Raw genomic sequence first — 19224 nt, 5'->3', positions numbered from 1 at the left:
TTGAGCACATCAAATATGTTGCATTATGCACTTTCTATGAGGAAAAGAAAGGAGGAGAAAGGAAAAGAGGAGAAGAAATTGGACAAAGATCAGGCCCCAAGATCCCAACCCCAGTTTTTCTCCAGGTGTTTCCCCTTCACCCTCTTTCCCCACCAATTTTAGAAGACTGAATAACTACTCTTTCCATTGATAAAGTGTCCAGTAGAAATGCAACAAAGGCTAACAGACTAACTAAAGCTAAGTGTGGAAAGAAATTTTGTTTTTAACTCAAGAGAAGCAGCAGCTAGAGAGTAAGTAATCTTCTTGCTAAAGGCTAAAACTTTGATTGGAAAATGATTTGGATTTCAAAACTTAAAGTTTGTGGATTACATTCAATTTAAAGCTGGGGAATTATCTGGCTATGTTATTCTGTTCCCTACAATTAACCACCCAATATCTGACATCAGGACAATACGTTTAAAACTGAAAAATGAGCTTTTTCTCCTTTAAGGCACACCTTGATCAAGGTTTCTGTATAATGGCCTTAAATGCAATCGATTTAGAATTTCAGCAATTTATGTTAAAATATATGTTACCATTATAAAAACTGTGTAAGAAATGTTTGTATGAATTGAAAAATACAACTCTCTTGACTGACAAATCAAAGTATTAGGTCTCTCCTGATTCTGAAAAGTGAAGGGTAAGGAAGCAGAAAAGAGAAGAGAGGAAGCATAATTTAATTTGGAACAATGCTTTGAGTTGATCTTTGTAAACAACATAACAGAAATTGATTTGCTAATTGCACAGTCAAGTCTTTTTTTTTTTTTTGTAAGCTGTTAACAGGGCTGGGAAAACCCAGAACCCCATTCCTATACTTGAGCAGAAATATTAGCCACTGCAGGTCTCCTTTAGGAGTTACATATATAGTTTATTATTTTATTATAAGTTTATAATTATATTTATTATTATATTATATTATTATATACTTGTTATAAGTATATAATTATATTCATGAGTTTATTATTATATATATAAGTTTATGTAATTACTAAGAACATCTTAATGGATTTTTGAAGGGATTTTTCCTACAAACTTCTTCATATACTGGGACTAGGAACATACAGTACAGGTTTCTATCCCCATTTGGGAGAATGAGAGAGACTTGGGATGCTTTAATCTCCTACAGCCAGGAGACTACATGTGCCCTCGAAGTTCACAGGTTCCCCATGTTTGTCCTGGAGGATACCTGAATTGTAATTAATCAAGTAACAGGATATAACTGTGATCGGTAAATTAGTGAAGAAAACCATCTGGGTTAAAATTAATTATACAGCTTGGGAAAATAAGGTTTTATTGAGTCATTGGGTTTAACAATATGTGCTAAAATTCTGAAGGACATACTCTGTGGAGTGGATATAGCCTGGGATATGGTTAAAATGTACAATCTGAGCAAGTTATGGAGAGTAGTGTAGTTTGAGTAACAGGTTTTGGAAATCTGGAAAGAGAAATAAGAAAGATTTGAGGGAAGAATATGGAAGGTAATAAAGAAGGTTTTGCTTTTTCAAACCACAAGATACATAAAAATGAAAGGCTTAAGTATCTTGAGAAGGCTTGAAGAAGTCTGACTTCATTTGAAGTGAAGAGGTTGTTAGAAACGACATGTAAATGAATAAAAGCTGCAGCTTTAGTTGAAAGCCAACAGAGAGTCATAGAGGGCTAGGAGTAAACTGATAAGCAATGGGTCCTTTCTGAGATTGTAGAACCCAGATTTGAATTGGTTCTTAAGTGTGATAATCATAAATTACTGCCACTTCCAAAACCGTTGGCAGTGAATTGGCTGGAAATAGGGGACCCCATAATAGGAAATGCTTGGGATAAATAGGCCTTGGGTAAAATATAATACTAAATAATTGAAATTATAAAGTGAGATTGAAGAACAGATCCAAGTAATTTAATTTATTCTCTCTCTCTCTCTCTGTCTCTGTCTCTCTCTGTCTGTCTCTGTCTCTCTCTGTCTCTTTCTCTCTGTCTCTGTCTCTCTCTCTGTCTCTGTCTCTCTCTCTCTCTGTCTCTCTGTCTGTCTGTCTCTCTCTCTCTCAGATTTCTATTCTGTTCTTAGTTCCATGCTTATAAAAATGTATTATACCCTCAATCTTGGCCAGAAGCTGCGCCAACAGACCACAATAAAGGATACCTAGCTAGGAGACTTGTCTCAGTTTTACCCTTTTGTAAATTTCTATTGAAACAGAGCTCATAATTGTGAATTTAATTTGGCAAAGCTTGATTTGTATTGCCCAGTATTGCCCATGCTAAATTAAATACATGTCTATAATGTGAAACTTTGTAACACCAATATAGATGGGAAAATAAATTCTCTTATAATTTAAATACTGCTTGGCTTTAAATTCAGTTGTTAAAGAGTTGTTTAAAGGCTACTATCTTTGTTAAGAGTATTTTATTTCATTTAGACTACAAAAAAATGGAAAAAGAAAAAAAGTCCTTTGTTGTTTTATCTGATAAGGGGTTTGACGTGGTTATGAATTTGCTTCAACTCTGCTGTTGAACTGGTTATAAGTGCTATGGTACTTAAACCTGAGAATTACAGGGGTGAAAATACCTAGAACACATAATTAGAATGAGGAAGTTTATGTTAGATCTGTTTATGTAAGCTCCATTTAAATTTGTTCAGAATGATTTTCTATGTAAGATAATTGGGAGATGCATTCAACTGAATTAAGGTCACCTGACTGGCAAAGGGTTTGTTTCATGTTTCAAATCCATAATATTGTCTATAATGTTGTGTAGATATGCTGGTAGGAATGCAGCTTCTCTTGTAATCTGGATGTTGCTACATTATGAGCTGAACTGTTGAAGGAAAAGTAAATGTTCGAAAACTGTTAGTATTCCAAAGTCCAGTTTAAGAAATTGGAAACTTCTAGTTCATCTAGAGTAAAGAGGAAGTTTTATTGGCTATCCACTTAGAAAAATGAATTTCTTCCCCCACTGCAAACAAGTGTTACAAAGGGGGGTTGAAATTAGGTATTTGTTTAGTTTATGAATTTATATCTGGAAAGGTCTATATTGAAGTTACATTTTAACTTAGTCTTAGCAAACTCCTATCTCAAAAATTCATTTTTGCTTTAAGGGTTCAATAAAAGATAGATATCTGTCAATCTGAAGGCTTATCATATTCCCATTGTCTATGTGAACTTACAAAATGGTATTACTTCATTGGATTCTAAGGACTACCATTTTATATCAGGATGAATTTTATGCTGTTTTTGAGAAATACTAGTAAAAAGGAATGTGAAGTAAAATCTTTTGTGATTTTTTTCTAGAAGGTTGATAATTTTTTCTTTGCTAGCTAATTTATTGCAACAGTTCGAAAGCATTGATAACAATTGGGTCCAGACCTACTGTGATCAGTGAGACTTTGCTGTTTGAGGTGAAACCTTTTGGGAATCCTGAATATTCTTTCAGAGCTTTGTTTTTAGGTTTGTCGTGTCCTTCAGTCAATGTCTCACTGCTTCAAGAAAAAATGTCAGTAGTGCAGTGGGAGTAACATCTGAGGTCTAAGGCCAGAAGGGTATCTATCCCTGGGAATAGAAGTTGGGAGGGTGACCTTGGGAAGGCTAAGGTTGGACCCTCCTAATATATCTTCTCACCTGGTTAATTCTGAGCCTAGCCATGTGTCTTGCCATATACTTGTGCTTAGGACTATTCTAATGCATGCATTGAGTCATTATGAGTCCTTCGGTTTAGGTCTGGAAAACCAGTATTGATGCTGTCATACATAATAATGCCACTGCTTCTTCCTCTACTAGGGCAAGTTAAGCTGTGATTTTTATGATGAATCTTGTTGCTAAAATACCTTGGCACCTCTTACTGGTTTTTTTTTTTTTTTTAAAGCAATTGGGGTTAAGTAACTTGCTCAAGGTTACACGGCCAGTTATTTCTGGGTGTGGTGCTAAGTATCAGAGCCCGGATTCGATCCCAGGTCATCCCGACACTGGGGCCAGTGCTCTTACTCACTGCTCCACCTGGCTGCCCCTAAGCAATTGGAATTAAGTAACTTGCTCAAGGTTACATGGCCAGGTGTTTCTGGGTGGGTGCTAAGTGTCTGAGCCTGGATTCGATCGCAGGTCATCCTGACTCTGGGGCCGGTACTCTTACTCACTGTGCTACCTGGCCGACCCACCTCTTACTGTTTTTAATCTGAGACTATAGTTAATACCATGTGCTGAGCAATTAAATGAATGAGAATTTGGTCTTTTCATATGCCTGTTACTAGTTACATATTTCTGTATAAGATAAGGTCCTTTAAATATCTCATAAGGGCATGGCATGGTATTAGGCAAAAATGTCGAGATTTATGAAAACAGGATATAATTCTATTATTTCGTGAAGTTAATATCTGTTCTGAGTTAAGGAAAACAATTTCAGCACAATTAGTTTTCATAAGAAAAGAGTGACTTATGGTCTGTCTGGTGTTATCTTAAAGATTCATTCAATTTAACTTAGGGTTATTATTTAAAGTGGGGTTAACACTTGTATAATATAGAGCATGCTCTGAAAAGCAGGTGAATTACATAAGAATCTGAAGAGGATTTGAAAGCAGTGGTCTATGTAGGCATAACACCTGATTAATTTGAACATGGTTAGTAACTGAACATATTTTACTATATACAACTCATTCGAGACAATCTGTAATTCACCCCATCACCACTTATGGTTATAACTGGAGCAAAATAAGTGTTTCTTTGGCGAATTAGTACACAGAATACTATTTTTTTTTTTTTTGTGGAGGGCGATTGGGGTTAAGTGACTTGCCCAAGGTCACACGGCTAGTTTTTGTGTTAAGTGTCTGAGGTCGGATTTGAAGTCCGGTCCTCCTGACTCCAGGGCCGGTGTTCTATTCACTGCGCCCCCTAGTTGCCCCCTACACAGAATACTATTACCTAATATATGCTCCTGAATACGATTGGTTCCTTAGCAGCTCATCCTCCCGAGAAGGGGAATGAGCAGCTAAAAGTAAACAGTCAATGATGAAGTAAATAGCTAAAACGAACATTTTGTTTTAAGAAAAAGAAACAGTAATAACAAGGACAACTATCTATGTATGTCAAATAGAAAAACTGTGTTCAGAACCTTCTGATTTTTTCAGTTTGTATCTGAATTTCCTAAATGTGTCAACATAACAATTCTCTAACTTTCATCACAAAATGCCTTATAGATAATAAATTGAAGTCCCTTCCCTTTCTGGGACTTGAATCTGAGATAAAGAAAAAAAAAGATAATCACCACAAATTAAACGATGGTAGAGTTAATGCCAGTTTAAAAGAAAAAACCTTTTTTTAGCCTTAGGCTGCATAATGACATTGGCCAGTATCAAATTCCTAACCCAATGGGCTTGTTCTATAAGCTAGATTCTCATAAATTCTTTTTTTTAATTCAGATTTCTTTCTCAAAATTTTATTTTAGACTCAAATACCAGAACATAAATACAAAATAAAGAAAAGAAACAAAAACATATGATAAAGTTAAATATTGGAACTTAAATACAAAGTTAGAAAGAAGAAAAAAGCATGTTGTCTGTATCACAGAACATAAGAGAGGGTTCAAAATATGTAACAATAGATTTTCAGTTCAAGAAAGCCTGTATGATAAATAACACTTGAGTTGAGAATTGTCCATCTTTTCTTTGCTTCCTTGTGAGTTCTGGTAAATTCTTTTAGATTCTTCCTTCAGCCTGTTGCTGAAAGGATCAAAATCAAGTATCTGGTTTAGATAAGGATCTGAGCAGCCAGGATATGGAACCATATAAATTCTCTGGTCTAGAAGTTCCCAATTGAATGTTCTTATCAGAGTTATAAGGTTTGACCTAGCTTTTGCCACATGACCTGGTTACTGGCAAAACAAACTTAAAGTGACTGTATTAAATGGTATTAAGATTTGTTTTGCAAGAGATGTGAACAGAAATGGAATCTCGCCAAGTAACCTGAACTGGGGAAGAAAACCCACTAGAAAAAGTTGCTCTGAGACCCCACATCTTCTAAGAGGTGGCTTCTGGGGGCCAGAATACTGCATCAAGAAGCCAGGCAGCTGTAGGAGACTTCTGAGCCGTGAGGCATGATGGGCTGATGAAATGGACAGTGGGAGTGGGTCACCTTTCCCTTCCCATTATCATTGTTATTCTTTGTAAGGCTGGCTTGCCCAAAGGGACTGCCCCCAGTGGCTCTGGTCAATCTCTCTCCCCCTTCCCCTCACACTATTCTCATGATGTTAAGTGTTTACTATACCAGTTGCTGATTCACTGGGAAGATGCTGTCTCTTAGCAAATCAGAGGAGGGGAAAGACGGGGAAATTAATTCTAACAGTTAACATCAAATTCCATGTTTCCATCTCTGTCCAAAGGCCATCCTGACAGTAAGAGAAGCCCCACTCCTCGAAAGCATCCTACATAAAGCATCCTTTATACTTTTGCTCTTGGGCTGAGCCCAGCCAAAGAGGTTGGGCTAGGGGGCTCTACCCTGGGAATCCTTCTCTGTAAACAGAGCTGGCTTGGGCTAGCCACAGACCCCAAAAGTGACTCCTTGCCTCCTCATTAAGGTTTGGGTAAAACTGAATATTGAAGGGTAAAAATGACCAGCTTTTTGCTCAGATTGCCAAGGATGGCTGGGACCTCATAACCAAGCCTTGTTCCTCATATGACACCTAACCCTGCCCCCCCCCCAACACTTTTTCCTCTTTACTGTATAAAAACCATTCTGTAAGTTTTCTTGGTGGACACTGATATACTCAAATATATGGGTGACCCAGGCTCATGACCCTCTTTATCTTGATTAAAGAAGCCTTTCCCTCCATTTGTGAGTTTGATTTATTTCAGGACTTTATATTTAATGGTGGGAATGGAGGGACTCATTAGAGATTATATCTTTTTTTTTTTAAAGCAATTGGAGTTAAGTAACTTGCTCAAGGTTACACGGCCAGTTATTTTGTGTGGGTGTTAAGTATATGAGGCTGGAACCGATCCTGGGTCTCCTGACTCCAGGGCTGGTGCTCTTACTCACTGTGCCACCTGGCCGACCCAAGAGATCATATCTTACTAGTCTTGTGAGTGAGCTTCTGGAAGCCCTAGTGCCAGCAGTGGGCCAAGTCCTCTCCCACTGGACCTTTTCCTCCACTTATGAGTTTGACTTATTTTAGGATTTGACAGTGAGAAGATTCAGTGGCAGAATGCAGATTCATACAACAGAAAATAAGTTTCTTCAGGGCAGGGACTATTTTGTTTTTGAACCTGTAATGCCTGGCACAAAGTAGGTGCTTAATAAATATATAGCAGTGGGCTTGAATTAAAAGTGATTGCCAGCCTGTAGGCTTCAGTTATTAACAAGAAGCCCACTCTTGCTAGAAACAACAAGAAGTAAATATGTAAACAAACATCCTTGGGAAGCTGGATAAATCTATCACCATTGACCTACACAGGCCATGCAAAAGCACCTGCTTTTCTTTAAATGATTTTTCAGCCCTTTTCATTCTCTCTCAGCATAGGCATTTCATTTAGATTCCCACTCTTGGAAAACCTCTGCTGGACTTCTCTTTGTCTCAGGTCACTGAGTACACACCTCATGTTGCCAAGCAGTGCTTACCTTTATCCTCTTTGTTTCTGGTTCGGCTATCACACCACTGCTTTTGAGATCCAAATCTCCAATGCTCCTTGTCATTGCAAGCCTGCCATTCACATGAGGCTGTCCCAAACTGTTCCAAGCTACAAAGCCACCACATTTCTTGATCCTTTCCATGGAGAAAAATTTAAAAGCTAATGAAAAGGGCAAGTTAATATCACTTCAATTAACCCTAAAAAGCTTACCATTTGTCAAAGGCCATGATTCAATTTAGGAGAGAAACTTTTTATTTAAATGCAAACCAGTATTTCTACCAAAAAAAAAAAAAAACAAACACACCCAAAACAATGGAGGCAATACCTTTCTTTTTCATCTTTTCTCTCTGGAGTGTGGTCTGTGGTCAGCTTTATGGGCTTTCCTTTTCTACATAAGAGAGCACGGCTATCCCCAACACTAGCTATGACCAGCTCAATACTATCCCGCAACAGGGCTACTGTTGCAGTGGTCCCAGAGATCAGCAAAGTGCCTGCAAATATCACATACAGGGGTATAAATTAGTAATAGTGACAATTTGAACATACATATATATGTATACACATATACATATATATGGTAATTTTTTTTTTGCTGAAAAATTTTTAGATAAGTCAAATAATTACAGAAACAGCATGCTAATTTATCTGAAGCTGTACAAAAACAAGGTAAGAAATGAAAGCATGCATGGGCTAAGTGATTCAGTAACAAGGTTTCACATAGAGAAGAGAAATGAAATTGAAACTGGTAAAAAAAAAACTATTAGTTAAATATTACAATTTATTATCCCTTCTCCCTCAAAGTTCATATCTATTTAAACAAAGTACAGCTAATTTGAAATTCAGGAAATTCTGACAGCATGCATATGGGTACTAGGGTAAACTTTAAGCATGAGGTTGGGCAAGACCATCACGGGCCCATTTAGTTAAGAGGCATTGTCTCTAATATGTGGGACCATTAAGGCTCATACTGCCTACACCTCAGTCTGATCCTGTTAAAATATAAACCATAATAACAGGTTAAGATGAAATATACTGCACTTGCAGTCTACTTTTATACAGTGCCTTGACACAACTTCTGTCATTTTATCAAATGCTATAGATAAAAACTGTCCAATGAACAACAAAAGGCCCCAACATACTTTCTCTAGACCATTCTTACCAATTTAGCAACTGACATTACAGCTATCATTCTATTTAAAAAGGTGAATCCCTCAAATTTCTAGCAGGTCAGTGTTAATCGAAAAGAGACCCAGCACTATATGTCTAAAATACCTGCTGCTACCTTGCCCTAGGCTTTTGCAAAATTAATATTCTCTGATTAAGCACAATGATAATTAAATTCTACTACTCTCCTCTCTTATAATCCAAGCTTTGTTTTCTTTTTTCCTTTTACTTTGCTTCACTTTTAACAGTCTCTCTCTCTCTCTCTCTCTCTCTCTCTCTCTCTCTCTCTCTCTCTCTCTTGTTGTCTTCTCTCCTTGATTGTTAGGGAAAAGAATGTTGGGTTTGGTAAAAACTTCAAAAATTTCATTGAGCTTTGCTGGGAAGTAAGATTATGAGGAAGTAATGAGCTAAAGAATAAAGCAGCTTTTAAAAATTTCTTTATTCAACAGATGATTTGATTCTATAGGGAGGGAGTAGGATTGATGTAGAACTGTAGGTGACAGGGGAATAGTCATCGTTGGAGGGATGGTGGGACAACAAGATACTAGTGCATTGTTGGGGACACGATTCAGCACAACCATATTGGAAAGCAATGTGGAAATATGCAAATAAAGTGATTTAAAAATACATACCTTTTGAGCCAGAAAGTCTACTATTAGGCTTGTACCTCAAGGAGGTCATAAATAAAATGGTCATACCATACATATCACATGCCAGAATAGTAACAGCAACAGTTTTTGTGATAAAATTGTAAACAAAGTAGATGCCCACTGATTGGGGAATGACTAAATCAATTGTGATACATGAATGTAAATAATATATATTACTGTGCAGAAGTGATAAATGTAATATATAGAAAAAGCTACATAAACTGATGTAGAGTGAAGCAAGCAGAACCAAGAAAACATTATACATAGTGACTACAGCAATGTAAACAGAAAAAATAACCACAAAAACTAAACAAAACAAAACCAAAGTGAATGTTGAGGAGTTATAAAGAACAAGGATGGCTTGAAAAAAGAAATATGAGAAGACACCCTGACACCAACTATTTGAAGAGGCAGGAGCTCCATAAGTGTTTTATATTGCACATATTTTCAGACTTGTTCAATGTACTGATCAGTCATGCATGGCTTTCTCAGAGGGGGAAGGAGCAAGATATGGGGAGAAATTATCGTGATATGAAAAAAAGATATTAATAAAAATTATTTTAAAAGGAAATGTGATGTTAAAAAAAGAAATGACATTAAAGTAAAAGATATCATAAAAATAAGATTAAAAGAGCAAAGTGGACTCATAGTAATTTTAAATGGTTTATTTAAAGCAGGTATTGTCTGGTGAAATACTTGACTCTGAAGTAACAAGTAAATGATTTAATTTCATTGAGGCAGTTTATGGATTTTATATAAATGTGTAGATATTGATATAATTTGTACATTGTAGAAGCCAACAAACAAATGTGATCTTAGTATTAAGGAGACTTTAGGGAAGATGAAATGGCTTGCTTGAAGTGACTTATTAAGAATCAATTGCATAAGGACTGTTTTTCATATATGTTTTAAAAAACCACGTTGATTAGTTTTGGACCAAACTTCATTTTTTTTTTTTAAACAAGACAGCTTTAATTGGAAATATAAAGCAGAACACCTCTATTTAAAAGTACATTTTTAATCTGCATTTTATGAGATGGCAATTAAATGACATTAAAAGTTTTGATCATCTTCACATTTTATCCTTTGTTTTTAGAATGGTCATAGAAAAAGATTCATTCATTGGGCAAGGTTTAGATTACAGGACCTAGGTAGTCCCTTTTTACTGTGAAAGTTGAAAATCAAGTTGGAACTGCTGGATTATTCCCCCCAAAATTCTATTTCTATAAAGCTAAATAAAGCATGCTATGTGCTAAGAACAGGAGACAATTGGTGCCTCAGTGGATAGAACTCTGAGCCTGGAGTCAGGAAGAGCTGAGTTCAAATCCAGCTAGCTGTGTGACTCTGGGCAAGCCATTTAACCTCTCATTGCTTGACAAAATGGATCCACTGTGGAAATAAATGGCAAACCACTCCAGTATCTTTGTCAAGAGAACCCTAAATATGGTCACAAAGGGTAAGACATCACTGAAACAACTGAACAAAAGAGGCTAAGAACACAGTAATAATACAAGTACTTATTTGCTTTCTAATCAAACCTAAAATTCCCACTTAAAAGAGATATATTTTCAAACAGCAGACTTCAAATTTAACTTGTACTTGATTACTACTACTCTACCTGCAATGTGACTGGATCATTAAAATAAAAATCCTTCAGTATTTTCTACTAACAAATTAAGGGCCAGGTGAGTGATTGAATGGCAGATTTAGACACAAGTTGCCAAGGATGTTCCTTTCCTGGCATGGCAATCACATATGTGAGTGTTGAGCGGAGCACAGAGACCTGAAGTTTCAGAAAGTAAGCAACCACATTTTACTGGCATACGTTCTATCAAAAAAGGCCAAAAGCACTTCAATTCTACCCAAACTAGTTTCACAGACTCCAAACCCTATAATCTGAATATATTTCTAGAAATTATGATAGTCACAAAAATAAATCATAAAATATGCTGAATCAGCACCCATTTTTGTATAACATTCAACATTACAGAAAAATTCTCATTTTTTTCCCTATTACTACATGACTAAGATCTTGTAATATGTTCTTAATACTGGCTAAGCAATTTTTATAAGTCATTTTGACTAACAGGTCAAAATGGATGTAGGAAACTAGAAACCACCAGATTCCTTCACCTGAGACAAAATTTAGCAGATCTCTTTCCCCTAAGGCCCAGCTTATAAGTGTTTATGGAATACAGGTCCAAGTTCCTTGCCACAAATAACAAGTACAGAGGCAAACCAGAAATTCACTCAAGAATTTTGGTTAAAAATTATAGTGTAAAGGGGGAAGAGTTTTATTTTTTGTTTTTACTTTGATGAAATATTACTTAGCCAAGTTATATAATATTTTAGGAAATTTGAAACACATGATTAAAATGCAACATTTGGTTAGATCAATGATATTTTGTGATCCAACAGATTTTTCTAGTCAACCTATAATACATAGAGGACTTCTCTTAGTTTCTTCAAAGGGAAGGAAACACAAAACTATTAGATATGAACAAATTGTTTTAGTGGATTTCCTAGTGTGTTTGATCAGCCAATTCATTTGACGCTGATGAAATAGATTCTCCTTGCCATATCTGTCATCCTAGAAGGTCTTAAAAGTAGGATTAAAGCTTAGTTACTTCAAGTTATTCATAGGTTCACATTCCTACTAGGAAGCCAGCCGACCCTCTGGCAATGGGCCCTTTGGAACTTAACCAGACTGTTCCTTGAACAAGATATGCATCTGCTTGGGAGGACGATCCTAGGAGCCTTTCCAGTAAGGCATAATCTTCCCAAGATCTTGTTCCGCTGGTCCCTCCCACAAGCATGATGAGCCATTACCGAGGGCCTTAAGCTAAAGCTACACTGTTAGAAACATACAGTTCTGCACAAGCAACTGCCACCTGATGAATGTCATCTCTTAAAAATATTTTTAAAATGTTGATCTTGAAGTTTCCTCCCAATGCTCATAAATTCCTTTAAATTGTTATTTTTATAAAGTTAAACACTTTTACTAGATTTTGCCCAAAACAAAGAAATTTAGTTATTCTAATGATCCAGAGTTTTCCAAACTTTCTAAAAAAAAAATTAATCAGCCCTCCTCTGGAAATCTATTTTCTTTTTTTGGAGGGCAATTGGGGTTAAATGATTTGCCCAAGGTCACACAGCTAGTTTTTTTGTGTTTAGTGTCTGAGGTCAAATTTGAACGCAGGTCCTCCTGACTCCAGGGCTGCTGGTGGTCTATTCACTGTGCCACCTAGCCGCCCCAAAATCTATTTTCTTTAACCCTTTAATGGTTTGTTGTTGTTTTTGGAAATTGAATCATTAAAAAAAAATACCACCCCCTGGCTCGTTGCAGTGCCCCTGTGAGGGGGCAATATCACCACTTTGGGAACCTATGGATCAATTCTCTGTTACATTTGATATTATAATTTAAGCAGCTTGGCACAGCAGACAGAAAACTGACTATGGACTCAGACACCAGGTTTCAAATTTTGCCTCTGGAACTTACTACCTCATGCCCTTGTGCACCTCATCTCCCTGGACTCAGTATCCCCATCTGTAAAATGAAGGGTTGGGGTAGATGACTTCTAAGGTCCTTCCAGTCCTAGCTCTATTACCCAGGATATGTTCAGCATTGTTATTTAAAGGGTCGTGATAGGAGGGTCACATATCCTTGATAAACTTGAACACTGTCTTCCAAATATTCTACTTCAAAATCTTTAGCTGTTTTGAAAATGGCCTATTGCACATGACCTATACTGGGAACAAAAACAATTGTTTGAAACTGAGCTAATTACCTATCCTTTTAAAAATTACTAACAAGAGTCAAATATCATATTTGAATTCTGACTCCTCTCTGAGGTCTTTCCTTTTGGCACAGCAAGAAGTCAGCAACTAGATAATCAGCCCTGAAAAAATGCAGACTTCAATGTTTTTCTGAAGATTTTGATAAGAAAACCTTCATCAGAGAGCAAAGAAAATAAATGACCATCATTACAAAGACACTGTCCCTCTCAACTAAAGAATTTTGATACTTATCAGTGAAGTGGCCCTGAGAGTCAGGAGAAATCTGTGTCCCAGTCCTGACACTGTTAATTCTTTTTTTGAGTGCCAGACTTCTCACTTGTGAAATGGGAATGTTCGAAACCCATCCACTTCCTTGGGATGCTGGGAAAATGAAAATGTGGGTAACAGACTTTAAGTTCCTCAAAAAAGAGGAGTTAAATATAGAGTGTCAGTCATCAAACCAGCGAATAAGTCTAAACACATACCTCTATTGTTGAAATATTGCAGCTTATCTTTTTGCCTCCTTTTTTTTTTTTTTTTTTTGCTTTTTGGAGGGCAGTTGGGGTTAAGTGACTTGCCCAAGTCACATGGCTAGTTTTTGTGTTAAGTGTCTGAGGCTGGATTTGAACTCAAGTCCTCCTGACTCCAGGGCTGGTGCTCTATTCACTGCACCACTTGCCTCCTTAATTTCACAACAATTTTCTTGTTAGTATAAAATACTCTGCCAGCTCTGATATGGGCATCCGTTAGAGAGCTTCCATATCCTAAAGGGCTCAATCTCTTGAATACACTGTCCTCCAGGGTGAGCCCTTACATACAGTGAATGGAGCAACCAAGGAAATGAAAAGGCAGTGTCTGGCAATTCATCTTATTTAAACCAATGGGCGCAGTAGTCTTTTAGGGGAAAAAAAATAATTTCTCCAATGAGGATCAAGCTTTACTGTGTAGTGAGCTGTTTTAAGGAAGTGAATTCTAAGGATTAATTTGAAGTATTAAAAATTTAATGGAATGTTACATATATAAAACTCTTCAGGGCAATCTTTAAGTACAGTGCAAGCACTCCATCAGTTTGGATTTCAACATGGGCTCAGAGTGATTCCTTCCATTACATTAAATCATTCCCTACTTAAAAGTTCATTTCAACATTAAAACATCAAACTTTTTTTTAAGTGGTTTCCTGGTCCTTACACACCTCCAGATCCCTGCAGAAATGTAGATGTTTTACTTACCATCAGCGGATAAGTGTGCATGCCTTGTAAATGCTTTATCTATTTCTAGGAAAGCACTGGTCAACACAGTTTCCAAGTTCTTGTCCTTGATAAGGAAATCCCTTTGTTTGAAAAACAAAACAAAAAAGAGCCAAGAGCAAATATAATTTTGCAGCTTTTGATAATTCTATTTATTATATTTAGCTAAATGATTATAGACTTAACTATGACTTTTTTTCCTTTTTAATATCACCACCAATCACATTTATCTAGTGATTTATACTTTATAAGACACTCTCACATTCATAATTTATTTCATCCTCACAACAATCCCGTGAGATTAAAGACAATGTCTGACCGTGAAACCAAAGGAACTGGGCACTGGAGTGTATACCTTCATATTACAGTAGGCAGAGAGCATAATAACCACAGGCAGTGAGACAGACAGAGATCGAAAACATCTGGCTTCAAATATTGCTTCTCGTACTTGTTATCTGCATAATTTGGGGGCAGTCGCTGGCCCTTTGCGGACCTCAGTTTTCTTATCTGTAAAATGAAAGGGTGACTAGATGACCTCTAAGCACCCTTTTGGTTTACAGACCACATATTCCTCTATTAAAACACTATGGGTATTCACCTGCATAAGTATGATGCACTATTCGTTGAGAGTTAGTAACACAGTACTCTCTTAAGGATAACTAGGCCAGTGAGATTGTTTATTAGGATTCCAGTGACCACACTCAAGGAAATCTCCCTACCACCAATACCTTCATACAACAGTAGTATTAAAATACTTCAAATCTACTCCCCACAATTCAAAGCCATAAAGGCCATTTGAAATGGATATAAATAAAGTATTATGAATCCTGAGCAATATTTACAAAAAAAAAAAAAAGGTAAAGCTCAAGTAAGTATTTTTAAAACTCTCATTAAAAAGGAGACCATAGGGGTGGCCAGGTTGCACAGTGAGTAAGAGCATCGGCCTGAGTGTCGGGATGACCTGGGGATCGAATCCGGGCTGAGACACTTAGCACCCACACAGAAACACCTGGCGATGTAGCTTTGAGCAAGTTACTTAACCCCAATTGCTTCAAAAAAAAAAAAAAAGGAGACCATAAAGCTTGGTTCCAAAAGACAGAAAATACACATTTTCCGCTCAGTTGAGAAATTGCATTCTACACACATGATCAAATGTAGTTGCTGTGGTTTATTTTATATATATATATATATTTTATTATTATATATTATATATTTTATATATATATATATATACATATAGTTGCTGTGCTTTGCTACAAAGAAAGTGACAGTACTGCAGAAAAAGAATTCAATACTTTTTTTTAAGGGCAATGGCAGCGTTTTCTATCTTCAGCCACAGACTGACAAGATGTAACTTTCACTCACTGCTATTTTTTATGCAAACACTTTTACACAGGACAATATCAGTACTTGAGAAAAGAGATTTACAAATGCCTCCAACCTGAATCAAAAGCCTTACTAGGTTACCACCAGATGCCAGAAAGAAAGCTGATGTACATACATAATATATTTTTCCATGTGTGTGTGACAGAAGTCAGCAGCTGCGGACCCACGGTGCCCATCATACACTGCGAAGTACAGGACTTCGTCCGTCAGCTGCGCAAAGCCAAAGCGGTCCTCGTTCTCTTTCCGCTTTCCAATCTGGGAGGAGCTGCCCACATTTTCCAGGCTGACTTTGGGAATTGGTTTTCCATACTTAATGCTTGGTGGGAGGAGAATTGGTTCATCAATTCGGTTGTCCCAGATCCCAAAAGTGTCCCATGTAGCCGGACGCCCACTGCCGTCCGGATCAAATCTGGAAGTTCTTCGCTTGGAGGTAGAGCTGGGGCAGGCCGAGGTCACTCTTTTGTCATCCTGCAGCAGGCGTGATGTTAACAGGGCTCTCCTTCTCACCTGGTACCCTCCACTTCTAACTAAAGTAATTAGAGCAGCTGTTGACATAACTCGATTCCAAAGAACTTGGTGGTAAAGAAAAGACCAAGGGGATGTCTTCAAGAAAAATGATACAGCTAGGCAGGGAAGAGAGAAATAGAAATTACAAGCAATTATAAGTAGTGATTCAACAGGCATTTATTAACCACCTACTATGGGCCAGGTGCTAGCCCTTGCCTTAAGCAGTTTGCCTTTTACTAGTGGAGGAGTTGAGGTGGGAGAGAGAAAGAACATGTACACATGTACACGTAATAATAAAATAAATATATAATAATATATTTAATAATTTAATAATAATGACAAAATAAATATATAATAAAATAAGTAACTTTGGGGTAGAGGAGGGTACTAATAACTGAAGAATGAGGAAAGAATTTGTGTGAGATGGCATTTGAGCTGGGACTGACTTACAGTGAGCTAGGGATTCCAAGAGGTAAACTGAAGAAAGAACACTCCAACATGGGGGTGGCCTGTCCAGAGGCTGCACTGAAGGCTGGGGATGAAATCTCTTACTGAACTGTTCCCCCCACCGCACCCCAAGCAGGGATAGAATGGGGAAGGAGGGAGGGGAAAGGATACGTTAAAATATAGACGTGGTATGAAAACATGATGGGGAAAACATATAGGGGATGATCTTGTGATTTTACTGATAGGGGAATTTTTCTCATTCCTGAGTTCCCTATATCAACAAAATTACCCTTCATAATTTAGAGTCTTAGAGAATTGTCTGAGAGATTAAGTAACTCACTCATATCAATACATATGTGTGTGTGTCTCGAAAAACCTTGACCAAAAAAAATGGCTATATCCCAAAGTCTCCAATTTTAGCTAAGACTGCATCTTAATTATTGGAGCATCTTTTATTAATCATTCCAAAATATAGAAACGTAAGTCTTATATAATAAGGCCTGTGAAAATTAGCATGTTTCAACCCCTTAACAGAAAAATTAAAATCTCAGTGCACTTAGCAACTTTCTAAGGCATTAAGTTGCAGAGAAGGTGGCAACCTGCATTGCTGGAGAGAAGAAATTCATCTGGGAGTTTCCTATTCTAATTAAATAAAAACATTGCTATAAAAAAAAAAAATTTAAAAACTTTTAACTTTGCCTTTGTGTTAGATTTGCATGAACTTTTTTTGGTGTAGCTGATTTTGGGGAATGGTTGCACATGGTTAACAATCTAGACAGAATCCAATTTACAAGCAACTTGTCTATACAAATTATCATAGCAGCACCTCCCACTGAGATGCCTCTGGTGGGAGGAGGGAATGCTCCACTCCTATTTGGAGAAAGCTACCGTGTTTCCCCGATAATAAGACCTATCCCGAAAATAAGCCCTCCCCTTACTGTGTAAGATTCCTCTAAAATAAGCCCTCCCCCGAAAATAAGCCCTATTGAGATTGCTACTGTAGTGAAGGTGATCCCCTGCGCTACTGGCTACATTACGGTACCCTCTGTATGCACCGACCCTCCCCCCCCCCTGCAATCCACGCTGCGCTCCAAGCTGCATCCAATCAGAGCTGAAGCAGTGAGCGAGTCATCCTGCTCTTTATTGAATTCATTATTGAATAAAGGTACATTTTTTTGTTCACATTTACCTGTTTATTAAAATTGCTGTCAATGTTCATTAAAATAAGCCCTCCCCTGAAAATAAGCCCTCTGGTGTTTTTCTGTCCAAAAAAATAATAAGACAGTGTCTTATTATCAGGGAAACATGGTATGTTCCTGGCACTCTTGAATTCTAACTGACTTTTCTCATAGAAATAAGGTTATAAATGATGGCTAGTTTCTACAGTAATCTAAGTACCATTTTTACTTGTAATTGTATTTATTCTATATGTAAGTATACATATAAACATTCATACATGTATATACATGAATAAATGCATAACTGTGTGGGTAAGCTAGGTGGCATAACAAGCTAGACCTGGAGTCAGGAAGATGCTTCTTCCTGAATTCCAATCTGGCCTCAGATACTAGCTGTGTGACCCTGGGCAAGTCACCTAACACAGTTTGCCTCAGTTTCCTCATCTATAAAATGAGTTGGAGAACAAAATGACAATCTACTCCAATTCTTGCCAAGAAAACCGCAAATGGGGTCATAGAGTTGGACAGGACTAAAAAACAACTGAACAACAATAATTGTGTTCCTCATTAGAATATAATCTTCTTGCCAGAAGAGATTGTTTCATTCCTTGTACTTATATTCACTGAAAAAGATAAGGCTCTCAACTTCCTTATGTTGCTGTTTCATGATGTGTTGTGGTGGAACCATCTCAAAGAATTCAGAGTCAGGCCACCTCCAATCCAAGTACAGGCATTTATTGAGATTGATGCCTCTCATGAAGTGGGCTAAGTTCCTAGAGGAGCCAGCAACTTCAAAGACAGCGAGAAGGATTTTATAGGGTAAAGCTGTAATTATATAACAGAAATTATGAATATTAAAAAGGCAGGAGGGATTTGTTAAGAGATTAGGTAATAGGGGAGGGGTCCCAGTCATGGTGAAACCCACAATGCATACAGAAAAATCTATGGGGGGTGGGTATGCATGATAATGATATATAAGCCTCTCTTGTTTTGGGGTCCACATCCTGCTTGGGTATCCTGGAGGTGCTGCTTTCTGATTAGCTGAGTATTGTGGTCCTCTCTGAGCCTAGATGGATGCGGCAGGGACTGAGTGCATGGACACACCTGCTGTTTCTATGGGAAATATGAGGAATGGGTCAGGGGCAGTGGCTAGCTAGAGGCAGTGACTGGCATCCCATCACAAGGTGTGTCTGCTGTTTTTGTGAGAAATATGAGTTTGTGGACACACC

The 19224-nt window shown here is 37.3% G+C and overlaps 1 protein-coding gene across 2 annotated transcripts in view; it reads right to left on the bottom strand.

Annotated features, from left to right (window-relative positions):
* PPM1K (protein phosphatase, Mg2+/Mn2+ dependent 1K) overlaps positions 1–19224 on the bottom strand; it is a 41173-nt gene that overhangs the window by 14894 nt on the left and 7055 nt on the right. For both annotated transcript variants that reach the window (XM_069093848.1, XM_069093840.1), the window contains exons 2-5: positions 15979–16486; positions 14460–14560; positions 7965–8130; positions 7629–7773 (exon numbers count right to left, since the gene is read on the bottom strand). In XM_069093848.1, the coding sequence (XP_068949949.1) occupies positions 7629–7773; positions 7965–8130; positions 14460–14560; positions 15979–16418 (852 nt within the window). In that variant the 5' untranslated portion in view covers positions 16419–16486. The remainder of the gene's footprint in view (positions 1–7628; positions 7774–7964; positions 8131–14459; positions 14561–15978; positions 16487–19224) is intronic.

The sequence above is a fragment of the Petaurus breviceps genome, unplaced genomic scaffold, assembly GCF_028583685.1.
Source record: "Petaurus breviceps papuanus isolate PSGF00001 unplaced genomic scaffold, PetGlider_PUasm1.0 126, whole genome shotgun sequence".
NCBI classification, from domain to species: Eukaryota; Metazoa; Chordata; class Mammalia; order Diprotodontia; family Petauridae; genus Petaurus; species Petaurus breviceps.
Note: the sequence above shows the minus strand (reverse complement) of the source record. Positions and strands in the feature narration are given on the sequence as shown.